The 15,592-nt window shown below is 36.0% G+C and overlaps 1 protein-coding gene across 1 annotated transcript; it reads left to right on the top strand.

Moving 5' to 3' along the window:
• Window positions 1–552: 552 nt before the first annotated feature.
• DECR1 (2,4-dienoyl CoA reductase 1, mitochondrial) lies at window positions 553–10,314 on the top strand (the record flags this gene model as incomplete). Its single annotated transcript, XM_010080951.1, has 9 exons — window positions 553–767; window positions 1,716–1,773; window positions 1,885–1,971; window positions 4,409–4,556; window positions 7,731–7,830; window positions 9,106–9,178; window positions 9,587–9,733; window positions 9,968–10,030; window positions 10,125–10,314. Coding segments are annotated over 9 exons (951 nt in total), but the record flags the coding sequence as incomplete, so codon positions are not given.
• Window positions 10,315–15,592: the final 5,278 nt, after the last annotated feature.

Here is a 15,592-nt window from a genome sequence, read left to right as displayed (position 1 = left end):
AGCGCGGGGCAGCGCCGGTTTCTCTGCCATTGCAGTACGGGCTGTGGAGGCATTGTACCGCCCTTTGGCCCCCTTGGCAAAGTTGCGCAGTGTGACTTAGGTGAAGGGGATTGAATGTTGCTGTCCAGCTTCTGTGGAAAATTAACCCTGTCCCGGCTGAACCCAGGACATCAGGTCTAAACTCCTTACGTGTGAAGTACAGAACAAATATGAATCTGAAACCCACGTCTTGCAGGGAGCCTGTAATTAGTTTTCCACAAGCTTTCGTAGAAGGGACAGACATAAGAATATTTTGAAACAATAAAACCAATGTTTATAATATTTTTTCAGTAGTTGTCTAGTTGGAATGGAATGTCTAAAGATAGCTCAGGTGCTTTCCTAGTCTAGTATTAACATTTATGTGAGGGTCCGTGTGTTTCAGTATAATGCAGTCTAATTGTTCTTGGATGCAGTTTATAATAAGGCAGTTATGGTTGTTACCTCCACAGTCATAAGAAAATCTTATCTTGCATAACAGCCCTGAATACAGAAATTAGAAAAAAATAACTTTCCTCTTTCTTTCAGTTTTTCAGCCGTGGGCCAAATGTGCTGCATCAAGACCTCAGTGCACCACAAGCTGCATTCTTTTCACCTCTTCAGAAAGTGATGTTGCCACCAAATGCCTTTCAAGGGAAAGTGGCCTTTATAACTGGTGGAGGTACTGGGATTGGCAAAGCGATGACAACAACTTTGTCCAGTTTAGGTGCCACATGTGTTATAGCAAGCCGGTAAATACTAATGAAGATGTTTTAGAACTTTTAATTTCCTGCTAAATGCTAAATGTCCTACTAAAGATCTGTTTTCTTCTTCAGAAATGGATACATTTATTCTATTTACTCTATTACAGTACACTTTTAAAATTATAATGTCATATTGTAAATACCAGAAACTTGCAGATCCATTTAGTAAGTGTCTAATTGTACAACCAGCAGTAGGAAGAAATAAACTAAATGCATTTCCATGAAGTGCAGCAGCAAAATAACCCAGAAGATTAGACAGAAATTCAACTAAAGCCTAAAAGAGAACACAAAATTGAAATGGCAATTGTTGGTCATTTTGAATGTATTATTGCAGGTGTTGTTGATGCAGATTTGAATTGCAGTAAAGAATTAAAGCTGTTCTTAATTCTTGTGACTTTAGAAGCAGCCCTGGTTTTCCCTTAACTAAGATCTCACACAGTTCTTGTAAGTAGCACTACAGTAAAGACTAGAAAAACAATCTAATTTTTAGAAGTAAACAAAACTGTTGTGACATTCATCCGAATAATGGTTGAGATATTTAGTTTTAAGTCAGAATATATGTGTCCCTTTTAAAATACTAGTAGAATAGTAGATAAAACTGTTTGTTATTATATACTTGTAATGAAAACATTTTTCTAACTTACCATGTTTGATTAGCTTAAGATCGCCTCTACTGTAGTCACTTCTGAGTTGCTTTTGAAGTAGCAGTAACCAGAAATTACTTAGATTTAAATAATTTTCTTTCAGAAAGTTAGCGACTAAATACAGTTTTTATCTTGAGGCTCAGTTTTCGTGGAAATCAGCAATACGCTTGCACACACAAATTGTATTCTAAGGTTTAGCTTGTATTTACTCAGAAAAAATTACCATATTTTATTAATCTGAATTGTTATTGCATTTAATTGAAATGTAGTGATATTGTATACTTATTTCTAGGAAGCTTGATGTTTTGAAAGGAACAGCAGAAGAAATTTCTTCTAAAACGGGGAATAAGGTAGATTTTTACAGAATTGTAGATATGCATTTGTGTGCTTTTGTGGGCTTGTTTGATTTATGAGTGGTATGGTTTTGAAGTCTTAACAGCTGCCTTTCCCTTATTATATAGGTTCTTGCCATCCAGTGTGATGTGAGAGATCCAGTTTCAGTTAAGAATGCTGTTGCTGAACTAATCCAAGTGGTGGGACATCCTAATGTAAGTGTTCTAGTGAAAGGAAAGAACTTCAGTCTTCATTACTGAAAATACTTTACATAGTAGGTATGAAGAAAATGACTATGAGAGAAAGTTAATGGAATATAAAGAGATGGGACAAAAAGTGGCCTTAGTTCAAGCTGAAGCTAACATTCACAGTTACGCTGTTCCAATGGTTCTTAAAATACTTAGCGGCCAAATAGATAAAACATTGTTGTCCTTACTCTAACAGTTTGCTTGCAAACAGTGGGACAATTATGATGGGATTTTTTTAATTAAGTGAACAGAATATTGCCCTTAAATCCTCCTGAAAAGATGACTTAGATCTGTGTTGGTACAACACCTGCTGCTTATTAACAGAATCTTTCACAAATTAGAAATGGAAGTAATCATAAATGTCTTCTTTGCTTAGCTTATTAAAATACACAAGCTTCCGACTTGAAAACTAAGTTCTCATAAAAATCAAGAAAAAAAATCTCCAGTCAAGCTAAGCATCTGTTTTTTAAAAGTTTGGCACAAAACGTAGAGAGCTCTCTACATCAGATTGTTGCTTTGAGGAGGGTGGTCTGGTAGAGTCACAGCAATGATAGGTACCAAACTGTGATTTTATCGTGAGAGAAACAACTCAGATTCTGCTAGCTGATACAAAGTGTGATGAGGGTGTTAACATCAATGTGAAGGACAGTCACTGAGGTTTAAACTGTTTAGATTTAAAACTGTCATCTCTGTATTGAAGACCCTTTGCGTTCAGCAATAGCTTCCTATAGACATGGAGGAGAACCTACTGAATTCTAAATGTGGTAAGAAGTGGAGAAACTTTCTCCCAGCTGTGTGCTATGAAATAAGACAGCTCACTGTCCTGATTTATAGACAAGATGTCTGGATATTATTTTCACTGCTAGTTACTGGAGTTTTTGGCCAAAGCACATCACGGTCTCCAGGTATTAAGTGTGTGCAGAGAGGGAGTATTCTTCCTACGTATTACATTTTTAGTACACCAGTAATCTTCTAAATAAATACTTCCCATGACTTGTTTTTTACAAGCATTTTATTTCTCTTCAATTTCAGTGAAGCACTGGAACAGGTTGCGCAGGGAAATTGTGGATGTCCCATCCCTGGAGATGTTCAAGGCCAGGCTGGATGAGGCTTTGGGCAACCTGAACTAGTGGAAGGTGTCCCTGCTCATGGCAGGGGGTTTGGAACTGGATGGTCTTTAAGGTCCTTTCCAATCCAAACTGTTCTGTGATTCTATGAATACTGCAGGCAGTATTATATTCCTTCTAGCTTTGTTTTGTTCATTCCATCCCCAAGACTGTTAATCCCATTTAAAAAGCAATCATTCTTTAGTCATATGGATTGTTTTGGCAGTCATATGTACCTACATACCTCAAAGGTAGTATCATGCAGTCCTTAGTTCACTGGTTTTATTGTTGTGTCTTGGCTCTGTTTATTCAGTGATTCAGGTAACCTCCTCAGTATCTTGAGGTGTTTGGATTTTTTTTCTTTTCTTCAAACTATAGGGAAGCATTTAAATTGTATCTGTTATTATATGTATAATTTATGGCTGTTGTATTTTATTTTTTTAATATCCATGTGATATGTGCTGTGCTCTGTTATTGAAAATTCTAGTGTCTTGATTCAGGCCAGAAGTTCTTGAGAACAGACTTTGTTTTATGTGCAAACCTACATGAATGTAGGTACCATTCCATAAGTAATGCACCATTTAATTACTTGAGCATATTATATTATTATTAAATACACAAGATCTGGCCACGTAAGTTTTGGTTTAAAAATGGCTTATGTGATGCTTAGTTCCCTTATAAAAATATATCCAACTTACTAGCTTGAAGGGCTAAGCAGCTGAAAGTATCGGATGCCTAATTATTGTTTGTAGAAAGGCAACAAGTGATGGGTATGCATCTGTTTGGAAAAAGTTTTCTACTAGTTGCTTGCAGTTCACTACATCATAATATTCTCTTTGTCACGGCTGATCAGACTTCCTGTTACTCAACAGTCAGCTAATCCAGACTTCAGTCATCAGGTTACCTGAACTTCTTTTGCATTTATTCCCATGCATCCATTATGTTAAATGATATGTGACCTTGGAACTTGCTGGGGACAAACTTAGCTGTAAGGATGCTCTTGAGACACTATGGAGAGTCATGACTGAAGTTATTCACCAGAGTTCCTCAGTACTAGACTCATAACTGCAGCAATTTGGAAATAACAGCTCATTTTGTTACTGATACATATGTATGCTGCAGATGTTAAAATTTCTGTTGGATTATTTTCTCTCTCGCCACTGCCTCATACCTTATTTGATGAGGATATTTATACTTTTCTAGCTGGGAACACTAGGAAGTTCCTTGGAAATTCTTTGCTTTTCTCTCAGGAAGAGTTCTTTTTAGTTAACTCTTTGGTTTTCCTTTGTATGTTTCAGGTTGTGATAAACAATGCAGCTGGAAACTTTATTTCCCCTTCTGAACGACTTTCTGCTAATGCATGGAGAACAATAACTGATATTGTGCTTAATGGTACTGCTTTTGTGACTCTGGAAATCGGAAAGGAGCTCATTAAAGCACAAAAAGGTATCTTAAGATAAATGGTAGCTAAGCATTGTGACATAGTATTATTCCTTGCTTTCCTTGCCTTACTATTATAATAGCCAGTTTTGAGAGTTTGAAAAGAAGCACAATTTTTAACATTCTACATCTTTTCTACAAAGAAACTTAATTTTCTGTAGAGCTGTACTTAAATATCACACAGTAGAACTGGCTAGCAATGACTTCATCACAGAATCTGCCCTTAAAATTGGATCCAGAGATTGAATATAAAAATGTGATTGCAGAGTTTGTACTAGTTGTAAAGCGTTTTTAAAATTTAAAAAATAAGGCTTTGCTTAAAATGTGCTGTTACTTCTTTTGAGTCTTCTATGTCTATATTGGTTTCACCAAGTGACTGAACATGTGGCATTTATTTAAATGAACAGCAAGTCAGGATATAACTTTGAATTTTCCTCCTACACTTAGATAAAATGCACAGCTGTGGTTTTTCACTGATAGGACTGGAGAGTATTACATTTTAGATAATTTGAAAAATAATTTCAAAATTGAAATCAGTATTGGGTTTTATTTTCCCTGGTGTAATTCTTAGTTCTAGACTACCTGGGAGTTTAATCCAATAGTTTAGTTTTACCTTAAAAGTAGGACAGTTCTTTGATATACTGTTTAGCCAAAGGTTTACTTCACCAAATTATTGTCTTTAAGGGAAAGCTAACGTATGCCCTGCTATATTATATCACATTATATACAAAGAACTGCTTTCATTTTACATTATATTTTAGTTATGAATTGAAAAATATTGAGCTTATTTTTTGATCGGGATGATATAATCTCAAATAGCGTTTAAAAGCAGTGAGATAGATTATGGTTTTCCATGTGCCCTCACGTCTGAATCCTGTTTTCTAAGTACAGCCAGTGTCTTGAAATAATCATTTGGTGTTTGCACTGTATTTCTCTAACTCCTGATTAAGTTAATTTCTTCAAAACTCCTCTCCAAAAAGTACTCAGTGGGTTTATACTATTTAATGATAACAATATAAAGTTAGTGTTCTTTCAGTAAGTCTGTAACAGGTTTGGTCAGTTGACAAGGTATTTCCCACATACATTTTATCAGCACATGAAGAAATCATTTCCACCATTCTAGTGCTAATATTCCCACATTAAAAACCCATTCCCAACTCTGACTTATTATATCATTGTAGCAAACTATCATAATAGTTTGCTTTATGGCCTTCCAAATGCATGCAATGTCTCCCTACAGTACTGTGAAATACGTCTTTAAAAATGCCTTTGTCTCTGCTGCTGTTGAATGAAAACTACTTTCCTTGCTTCCATCCTCCAATTTGGCTATATCCAGAAGACACTCACCTTCGTGTTGTCTCTCTTCCTTTCACTTCTAAGCTTCTAAAACACGTGAATTGCTTTTGCTATTACTTCTATGCCTTCTTTCTAGGGGATTCCATCTGTAAGACTTTTTTTAAGGCTGTCTTTAAGACACATTTTTACAAGTAAATCAAGTGTACCTGTTTGTCCTCACGTTCTCCACCTTCATTTTCTTTTTACTTGTTTTTTTTAAGTTTAAACAGTTTGAAGTGATGGAGATGCTACGCAGTGCAAATACTTTAGGATGGTCCGTGGGTGTGCTATACATCTGACAGTTACTGGAACACTGGCACATCCTTTAGGTCTGCAGCGTGACCTATGCTAAACCTAGTTTAGTAAATAATAGAAGTGCTCTGCTTTTAGTTTCTTAAGTTTGTACTGGTTTTTAAAAGGGATTTGTAATCTGCTAGAGCATTATTTATTTATGCACTACCATTTTACAGAATGAGAGGAGTTAATTGGTTAGATATTGTCCATTTTATGAATATAGGCTTTAGAAATAAAAATTGTATGTGAACTGAAGTGGACTTTAAACTTCAGAGCTGTAAATTTATCAGCTTCTGTGTTAGGTTCACTCAACTCACTTCTAACCTGTATTTTAAAAAATCTGTGGTTTAAATCTGCAAAAAGTATATTTAGCAATCAACTCTAGATAAATTCAGAGTTGCTCTGTGTTTTTTGCCTGTGTTGATTTTTCTTTTCAAATTCTCTCACTGTAGACTACTTTTTTATAATTAGGATCCATGGTTTCTGGATATCTGCTGGCATTTCTGTCAGTGTTTGTTTATGGTTCTCTTTAGTTTCTCTTGTGTAACATTACTGTAATTTTTAAACAGTCTCTACTTCATTGTCACATACATTCTATCAATAATGTATATTGTTTTAGAAATATCCCTTGGGTAGCTATTCTAATTAAAGTATTTTTAAAATATGGTAAGTAGAACAGTTATTTTAGTTACTGTGGCATAACTAGTGAACTGTCGTCCCTTGTCTGATCCGTGACTAGCATGAACTTACTGTAGGACAGTTAGAATTTGCAGGCTTCTATAAAAGAAAGACTAAATCAACAGTTGCAGTTTCCATTATTTTCCATAATGTTTTTGCTAAAACTGCTATAAAATGTAACATATAAGAGAAATTGGTCTTTTTATAGTACAGTTTGTTGTGATAATAATGGTAAAAACATATGTAGGTTGACTTTGTAATAAGCACTACTGCAGAAGAAGCTTCTGAAAATTTCTTAAAAAACCTCTTTTTTTTTTTTCCTGCATGAACTTTAACTCGAGCCCTAAACAGCGTAATTTTAAGATTATGCCAGACCTAATTGTTAATGCTGATTTTTGAATTTTTTTTTTTTTTTTTTTTTTTTTTTTTTTTTTTTTTTTTACGTCCAGGAATTGATGAAATTAGGGCAAATTACCTGGTGAGTGACTGCTAGACTAGGACAGCTTCTGAAAAGACACTGTAAGATCTTAGGCCTTCATTCCAATTAGACTGATTTGCACATGTGAATTCATTATCAGTAGAAGTCTGAGAATTTAGACGTTTTGAGCCTAATCAATAGCTATTTACACTTACATGGAACAACTCAAGGAAAAGAGGGAACTGAAATAAAAAGCCTTGATAGCAAAGCTTCCAAGACCAGATTTTTAAAATATCTTTTCACAACCCAGAGTGAAATGGCATCCCTTAACACTTGAGGGGCAAAATTCTGTACCACTGAGGTTGCTTCTACCTTAAGTTCAGAGTTTGATCTTCATGCATTTTTGTTTGGTGTGTGTTTTGGTTTTTTTTTTTTAATGTTTTTGCAACTTCCAGGAGCAGCATTCCTGTCTATTACAACAATTTATGCAGAGAGTGGTTCAGGATTTGTGTTGCCAAGTGCCTCTGCCAAAGCTGGTGTAGAAGCAATGAGCAAGTGAGTAACATAGCAATATGCATGTTCTGCTTTTGACGTCCTTGAGGTAGGGTAATTGGTCTATAAAAATGGAGCTAGTTGGTGTAGTCCTCCTGTTCTGTTGTACCATAAGAGAACCTTCCAGCCTCCAGTATCCTAGCAAGAAAATAGTATGCTGACAGCTTCTTACAGAACAAAGTATTACTGCTATTGTGGTGATTTTTGTCGCAAGGACAAGTGGATGTTTTTTGTCACAATGATGAGATAAGGACAAGTGGATCTACTGCTTTTGGCAATAGCAAATTGTAAAGTTTCAGTTGCAGACTTTCGATAATAAGATTCTCTTGCATTCTCATAGGTGAACCAGCACTTAGACAGTTATTAGGGGAACAATTCAAGGTCTACAGTGTCTTCCACTTTCTTTTGTCTCAGGAAAAGATGTGCTTATATTTGGGTGGAGTATACTGTTGCTTCACCTATCTAGTTTCATAAAGAAATGTGTTTCTGATCACTATTTTAAATTAAGGTCTGCAGTTATACTTAATTCACATCATGTATCCATGTTACTGAGCAAGTAAAAGGATTTCTGTCCTTATTAACTACAGGACAGTCCTTCATAGAAAAAAAGATCATCCTCTTCACTTTGGTAGAAGGAGTTGAATAGTTTGGCAGCCTTTTAATAACTAGAATTCTTTATCTGGAGAAAAATGAGTAATGGTCTTGATTTCTGTTCTGTAGAGCTGTAACTTGTGTATACTTTTCAGAGACTTCATGACCCAGCTGATTCATTCACTGTAGTAGGTGATCTCTCTGAAATACTGCTTATGGAGAGAAAATGTTGCCATAAAGCAAAATTATTCTACTGGTCCCACTTTACAATGTGACCTCTGTTTTGTGTTGTTTCAAAACATCTAATATGAGAGCTATGTTGGAAATGTTAGAAATGTATACTTGTGGGATAGTCTAAATTGCCAGAGAAGGATGGTGGCCTAACAGTTGTTTATCAAGGAGTTTAGGTGTATGGTTTGTGAAGGACAAAGAATTACTCCTTATCGCTGTTTTGTCTTTGATGCATATGTTAAATCAATATTCCTCAGTTTGTGAATGTGAATTTTTCTTCTCTGAAATGTTTTTGTTAAGAATCAAAAACCGTTCAAGTAGAAATGCATGTTTCAGGAAAAATCTAGTCTTTACATATTTGTTTCATTCAGTTTTAAATATTTTATTTTTTTGCTAAACAGCATTATTAAAATATTGAGTTTAAAATATTGATGTATTCTGTTAATGAATTTTTAGGTCTCTTGCGGCTGAATGGGGTAGATATGGCATGAGATTCAATGTGATTCAACCAGGTCCAATAAAAACAAAGGTACATAAACTGAAGTGAAACACAGCCTTGAATAAGCTTTGTAGTACAGGCTTAACGGTAAGGCAGTCTAATTTTTTCTGTAACTGTTAAATTCAGGAATGATTTCCTTGGTAGTAAAGACTGTTGGAATATTGAACACGCTACCTCCCAATTCTTTTGTAAAATAGAATTTCTTGAACTTCTGAAACATGCCAACTGCCCCTTCTGCTACACTAATATAAATGGAACCTTTTTTTAGTGTTTCAAAGAAATGATATATCAAAATATTAAATGTTTATTTGTATCAACTATGTACCTAATTTGTCAAGTGAAGTGAATGTCAAGTCAGATTTCTGTTGGATTTTAATTTCTGATTTAGTTATATAACATTTATTTAAAAAAATAAAAAAAGTTTCTGTTAATTCTCAGGGTGCTTTTAGCCGCCTGGATCCAACAGGCGCATTTGAGAAGAAAATCATTGAGAGGATTCCCTGTGGTCGTCTGGGAACTTTAGAAGAAATTGCAAATCTTGCTGCCTATTTCTGCAGTGACTATGCAAGCTGGGTTAATGGAGCAGTGAGTTTTGATTGATCTTGTTTGTACAGTTAACCTGATGATGGTCTGAGTTTTGCTAACCTTTTAATTGTAATGCATGATAAAGTACCTTTAAAAAGAACTTTTAAAAGTGATAGAATGACATTATTTTGGGCATGGGTTTTTCTGATCCAAATCAGTAATGTTACTTTCACAATTCATAACAAGGGAATGCTACAGTATACTCACTATTATTACACTACTTGCTTTTTCTAGGTTATTAGAATGGATGGTGGAGAATATGTTTCTATGGCAGGAGAATTCAATGACTTGAAGACGGTATGAAATTTCTTGCTTGATATTTTACGTTCAGATATTCTAGGTGTGTAATCATTATATGGAACTCCAATAAAACACTGTTTTCTTTTATTAGGTTACCAAAGAGCAGTGGGATACAATGGAAGCAATGATTAGAAAAACAAAAGGCTCTTAGGATATAACGGCATGGTAGAGATTTTTGGAAATGACCCACTGCTTTTTCAAGAACATTTAAAAATAACCAACTGAGAAATAGCCTTCAAAATATTTTGTATGCTAATTTCAATAAAATATTTTGAAATTGTTGTATTTTGTGTATAGCATGTATATTTTTCTTACCAACAATCTAATCTGTTGCCAACAGTGAACAACAGTTGTTCACTGAAAATTTATTGTTCTTTAGATTATGTCTTAGATAGCCATGCTGTGGTCTACAATTAGCTTTTTTTGGTTTTAAATTTCAGAGGATTTTTTTTATTTCTCAAATATATGCAAGTATCTCTTAATATTGTAATTCCAATAGCATTTCAGGACTATCATAACTGAATATAATTATTAATCTGTGGAAAAACTAAGAAATTCAGTCCTAATCTTCACACTGTAGTCCTAACTTGAAAATAAAAAAGTTTCGAATTATCAGCAGGACTACATAACTCTGAGATAGGATGTAACTCCTGTGGTTACTTACAAAATCTTGAAATATGTAACAGTCTTGGTCTCATCTTTAGCTGACATTTTCAGTCTGTTCATTATCTTGTGCTGAACTTTAAATATGGCATTTAAGGACTAGCAGTGCCTTTCTAAGGAGTTCAGTCTTTGTCATGACTAAGTTAATGTTCTTGAAAATGAGAAACTAAACATCATTTGCTGTTAATGTGTGTGTGACTAGGGGAGATTCTCCATAAAAAATCGTTTACTTAAGACTAGTAAAGGACATCAGTACATGGGGAATAAAAGTGTTGAAACCTCATTGACTGAGGTTTAGAGAAATCCCTAGGTTTCATTTGCATTCACAGGCTGGTACTAAGGAAGCTTTAAGAAGGCATTACCTCTGAGTCTAGTCAGTTTATCCATCCCAAATAAGGAGGTGATTAAAAAAAACCCAAAAAACACCAACACAAGCAAAACCAAACAAACATTGTTTATTGCTGTCCCTCTTTTAGTATTATTACATTTTCCAGATTAGGGAGTTGGCAGTTGTTTGTCCCCCCTGCTTCAAACAATGGATGGAATTCTTCAAAGAAATTAACAGGCGCTGGCCTTTACATCCTGAAATCCATGCCTTTTTTCTTTCTTTTTTTTTTTTTTTTTTAAATTGTTTAACCTGAGCTCGAGACTGTCCACACATACGAGCACAGACTTAGCTGTATCTGCTTTGAAATAGATACAGTGGTTTAAGAGTCAGGAATATAGAAGTAATTCAAGGATGCCTTCCTTCAAGCGCTGGCATTGGTCTTGTCACTTTACCCACACCTCAGGCCAAATGTACATATGCCAGCATCTGACTTTGAAATAATTTGATTGCCTTAATACAAAGCTGAAGCAAGCTAGTACATGTTCTGCTGAAAGGGTGGACTGTGTTAGTGGAGGCTTACACATACCAGCTTTCTCCTGAGAGTGATGGTCCTGTGGAGGACTGAATGGCATGTGTGCCATTGATAATAAAACAAAGCAAATGTGTTTATCATAGCAGCCTTCAAGGTGTCTCGAACAAAATGTAAAGCTTTTTTATAGCGTCTTGGCTTTTGGTAGATCTACTGTCAAGATCAAATTATGACATGATATCCATGTCTTTTCCCCAGAAAGTGATTTAATTGAGAAGTTAGGCCCATATATGCTGTTCTTTGTTCATTGCCCTTTTCATATACTTATATTTTCTCTTTGTATGGGACACAGTTGCATCTGAGGCTTTGACACTTGAAAAAAAAAAAAAGTGTTTTCTGAAAAATTCAAAGGTATGTTTGTGAACTGTGATATAATCAAGTATTTCTCTGTGGTATTTAGTAGAATATCCGCTGGAGATGGGCTATCAATAAAAATAAGTTCCTGCTGGTCTTTTGCATCCATGGGTGTGTATGACTTTTACTATAGAAGTTTGTCATGAAGTACTGGACTGAGATTGGAGATAACCATGTTCAGTCTCCAAAACTGTCATCGACTTTGTGTGACCTTAAGTTATTTCTGTTGCATCTGAACAGCAGGGTGGGTACACTTTGCAGCATTCCCACAGGAATTTCCTTCGTTAAAAAAGTTGTTAGACTTGTTAGGGACAGGAGAAGAACATTACTATGAAGAGATGAATCTTGAACGTCTCAAGTTTATGTTTTCCCTAAATACAATTTAATTGTGTGTTACTGAAGTAGCAATACATGACATCAAACATCAGAGCCTCAGGAAAAGGACAAGAGAAAGTAGCATTATAGTGACTACCTAACCCAGGTGATGTCTGCCTTGGCTTGGTAATTCCAAAAGAACCTGTTCCTAAATGCCCACAAGGACGAGACTGTCCTGAAAGAGGCTTAAAATACCCCCAAATCCCAAGAGGTCCCCAAGCCAGAAGCATGCTCTGCCACTGTATATTGTGCACACTTATCACAGACCAACATAAAGCATGGTCATCACAGCTACTTTATTCCAGATGTAGCAAAAGTGGTAGGAGGTGGTATCCACATGAAGAGCACTGTCTTATGCTGGTATATTTGCCCTGAGATTGTTACATTCCTGACCCTACCTCAGATTGCCAGTGAGCCACAATGTAAAGGGGAGTATGAAAAAAATATTGCTTTGTGGTGTAATAATTTCATGGAGATGAAGATGGAGGGACAGGAAAGTGGAGGAATGAGTCAGAAAAGGTGATGGTATGCATTGAAGATCGTGAAAGGAGTCGGTGGGGTTTCAGAGGCCATTTAATTTGCATGGATCACAAGGAAAACTTCCCTGGACTCCAAATACCTTTTAAAAAGTGACTTGTGCATGACCCGTCGGTCATGGGTTATCACTTCCATGTTATCACTTCCATGAACTCTGAGACACTCACAAAGGAGGATTCATTGTCTGTTTTCAACTGATTAAATCTTGAAATTACCCTTTTTATTTCAATTGATGATTTACTGTCTTTGAATCTGTTAACATTTCTTAGCTTAATTCTATGCTGTGAAAGTGGTATTGTATTATAGTAGAGGCTTATAAACAAGTTATGAAAATAATTTCAGGTTGTAAATGAAAGAGATTAGTTGTATTATCTCTTCCCTATGATACCAGGACTGCTGTCAGTCTTTGGTTCTCCTATTTCTGTGAGCTCCCTCCTCTTGAATATTTCAGTACTGTTGAGAATATTGCTGTCCATACTGGCTTCCAAGTTCATTGGCACCTGAACTGCTCATTTATCTTTACTTTTTTTACCATGCTGATAACATGTAAGTAAAGATGCTGAATTGCAAGGAAATTTGTACCTTTATCTAACTCCATGGAGTGTCTTGTGTTATAGCTGCTAAACATGTAACCCCACTTTAACCAAGGTAAAACCCCAAATCTTTTATGTGATAATTTAATATGCAGTAAAATTAAATGATCTTTGGGATTTCGGTGCACTGGTCTGCGTTTAATTGGTGCAGAACAACTTCAGGTGATTTCAGAGGGACATCTCTGGAGGTTCTCAGCACTTGAGAAAATCGGGCCACATAATTTGGGTGCCTAAATATTGGTTCTGAGCATCCTCATAGACACAGCAAGTAGGTGTGGACTTCAGTATGCCTCAACAGCCAGTGATTATATCCAAGATTATGATGAGGTCTTAGGCACAAGATGCCAAACGGAAGTTAATTTTAAAAAGCTAACATTTACTGAAAGTCTTAATCCTAATTTAAGAGGAGTTAAGCAGCAGTGTGTGCATATCTTGTGAGGCGAGATTCATTTTACTTATTTACGTAAAGGGAATATTAGAGCAGTGCTATGAGACTGTGCAGGAGCTGCTGAGGATAGAACGGTCCAGCAGCAAACAAAAGCCAGATTACTCTCTTCAAGGCCCGTGTTCAATCCTCATTAAATTCTTGGCAAAAATAAGCATGATATTCTCTGTAACGGGCAGTGGTGTGTATCCTGGCTGCCAGCTGGGTGGTGTTGGTGATTTTGGATTGGGTGAGACCCTGGGGTAGACTGATGGACTGGAAGGAAGCACTCACTCTGCTTCGCCTGAAACTGTTAAGGGTTATGTCTGTCAACAAATACTACATTTACAATGCCAGAGGCTTTAAAGGACCTAATTGTTAGTGGATTTCTTTTTCTTCTCTAAGAACTAGTGAATATTTGCTGCTTTGTGTTTTAAAATTAATAGAAAATCACCTTCTTACTTGGTTTGAATAGCAAGAATTGTGGTGGGTTTTCATCTGTGCACATTTACACTAGAATGGGCTAAAATTTTGCACAGCGTACTTGTTTGCAGTTTGTAGGACTCAGTATTTGTTAGCTTGAGTGCTTATTAGTTTGAGTATTTATTTAAATATATGTTTTTAGACAGTAAAATGGTTAACAACGTCAGTAAAGTAGATCCTGTCAGCCAGTTTCTCTGTTTAGCAGGAATACGGCATACCCACGCTACCTCATGTAATTCATTTTTGTGTATGCCACTATTTTATTTTCAACCTTTTTTTTTTTGGTCACCAAATGTCTAACCGAAGAAAGACGTTTGCAGTCTTCCCTATCATCACCTCTCTATTGTCCCAAGCCTCATTCTACCCCAGCCCTGACATTTTCAAGATCTCTGCCCATGAGTTTTTGAGAGATTTTAAAACCTGGACTTTTTACAGCAGTTTTGACTTTCCCATATTTGCTGCCTTTTGCTTTGCACTGACATGGTAGACACCTTTGCTTCAGAACAGATAGATCTGTGGCAGGTAACTTTACCCATGTTCGGGAAGAGAGATTCCAGTTTCTGTGATGACTTTTTGTCAAAACACTTCAAATACTCGATCTTTCGCTGTAACAGTTTTGGCACACAGTCACATCATATTTTTACATACAAGTTTTGGGGTTTTTTTCTTTACACTTTTAAAATGTTTAAATAAGGCAAAACCAGGCTTTCAAGTGCACAGGATGAACAATATCAATCATTTATTGTACTGATAGGCAGATTCACTGTTCCTTCATGTAACATACACAGTTGTATTTCACATTGCATAGAGAAAAGAGGAGAACAAGCCAGCAAGAAGCTAAATCACTGTGCGTGGAGTGGGAGTAAAGCAGTGAGAATGAGCTAGCTTAATCTTACTTCAATTTTTTTTGTGGCATTTTTCAGCAAGGCCCCATCCTGCACCACTTACTCCTTAACTTTCCAAGGCCAAGAGAGAAAGAGAGCCCAAGGCCATTAGACCATTCCTGGAGTGGTATTGAGTTGCCTGAGTTCACCTGAGCAGTTCAAGGATTCATTTCGGTCAGAGTTCGGTGGCTGTAATCATGAAGGATCTGAGCCTCATCGTCTGAGATATGTTTCAAATAAAATGCATTTGCTTCTGCTTGTTAAATAAGACACAGAGATGCATTTGAGGAGTTGTGGACAGATAATCTGCTAACCTGGAATTGCTTCTG

Source organism: Pterocles gutturalis, unplaced genomic scaffold (genome assembly GCF_000699245.1).
Source record: "Pterocles gutturalis isolate BGI_N339 unplaced genomic scaffold, ASM69924v1 scaffold17646, whole genome shotgun sequence".
NCBI lineage: Eukaryota > Metazoa > Chordata > Aves > Pterocliformes > Pteroclidae > Pterocles > Pterocles gutturalis.
This window is presented reverse-complemented; position numbering and strand designations above follow the sequence as displayed.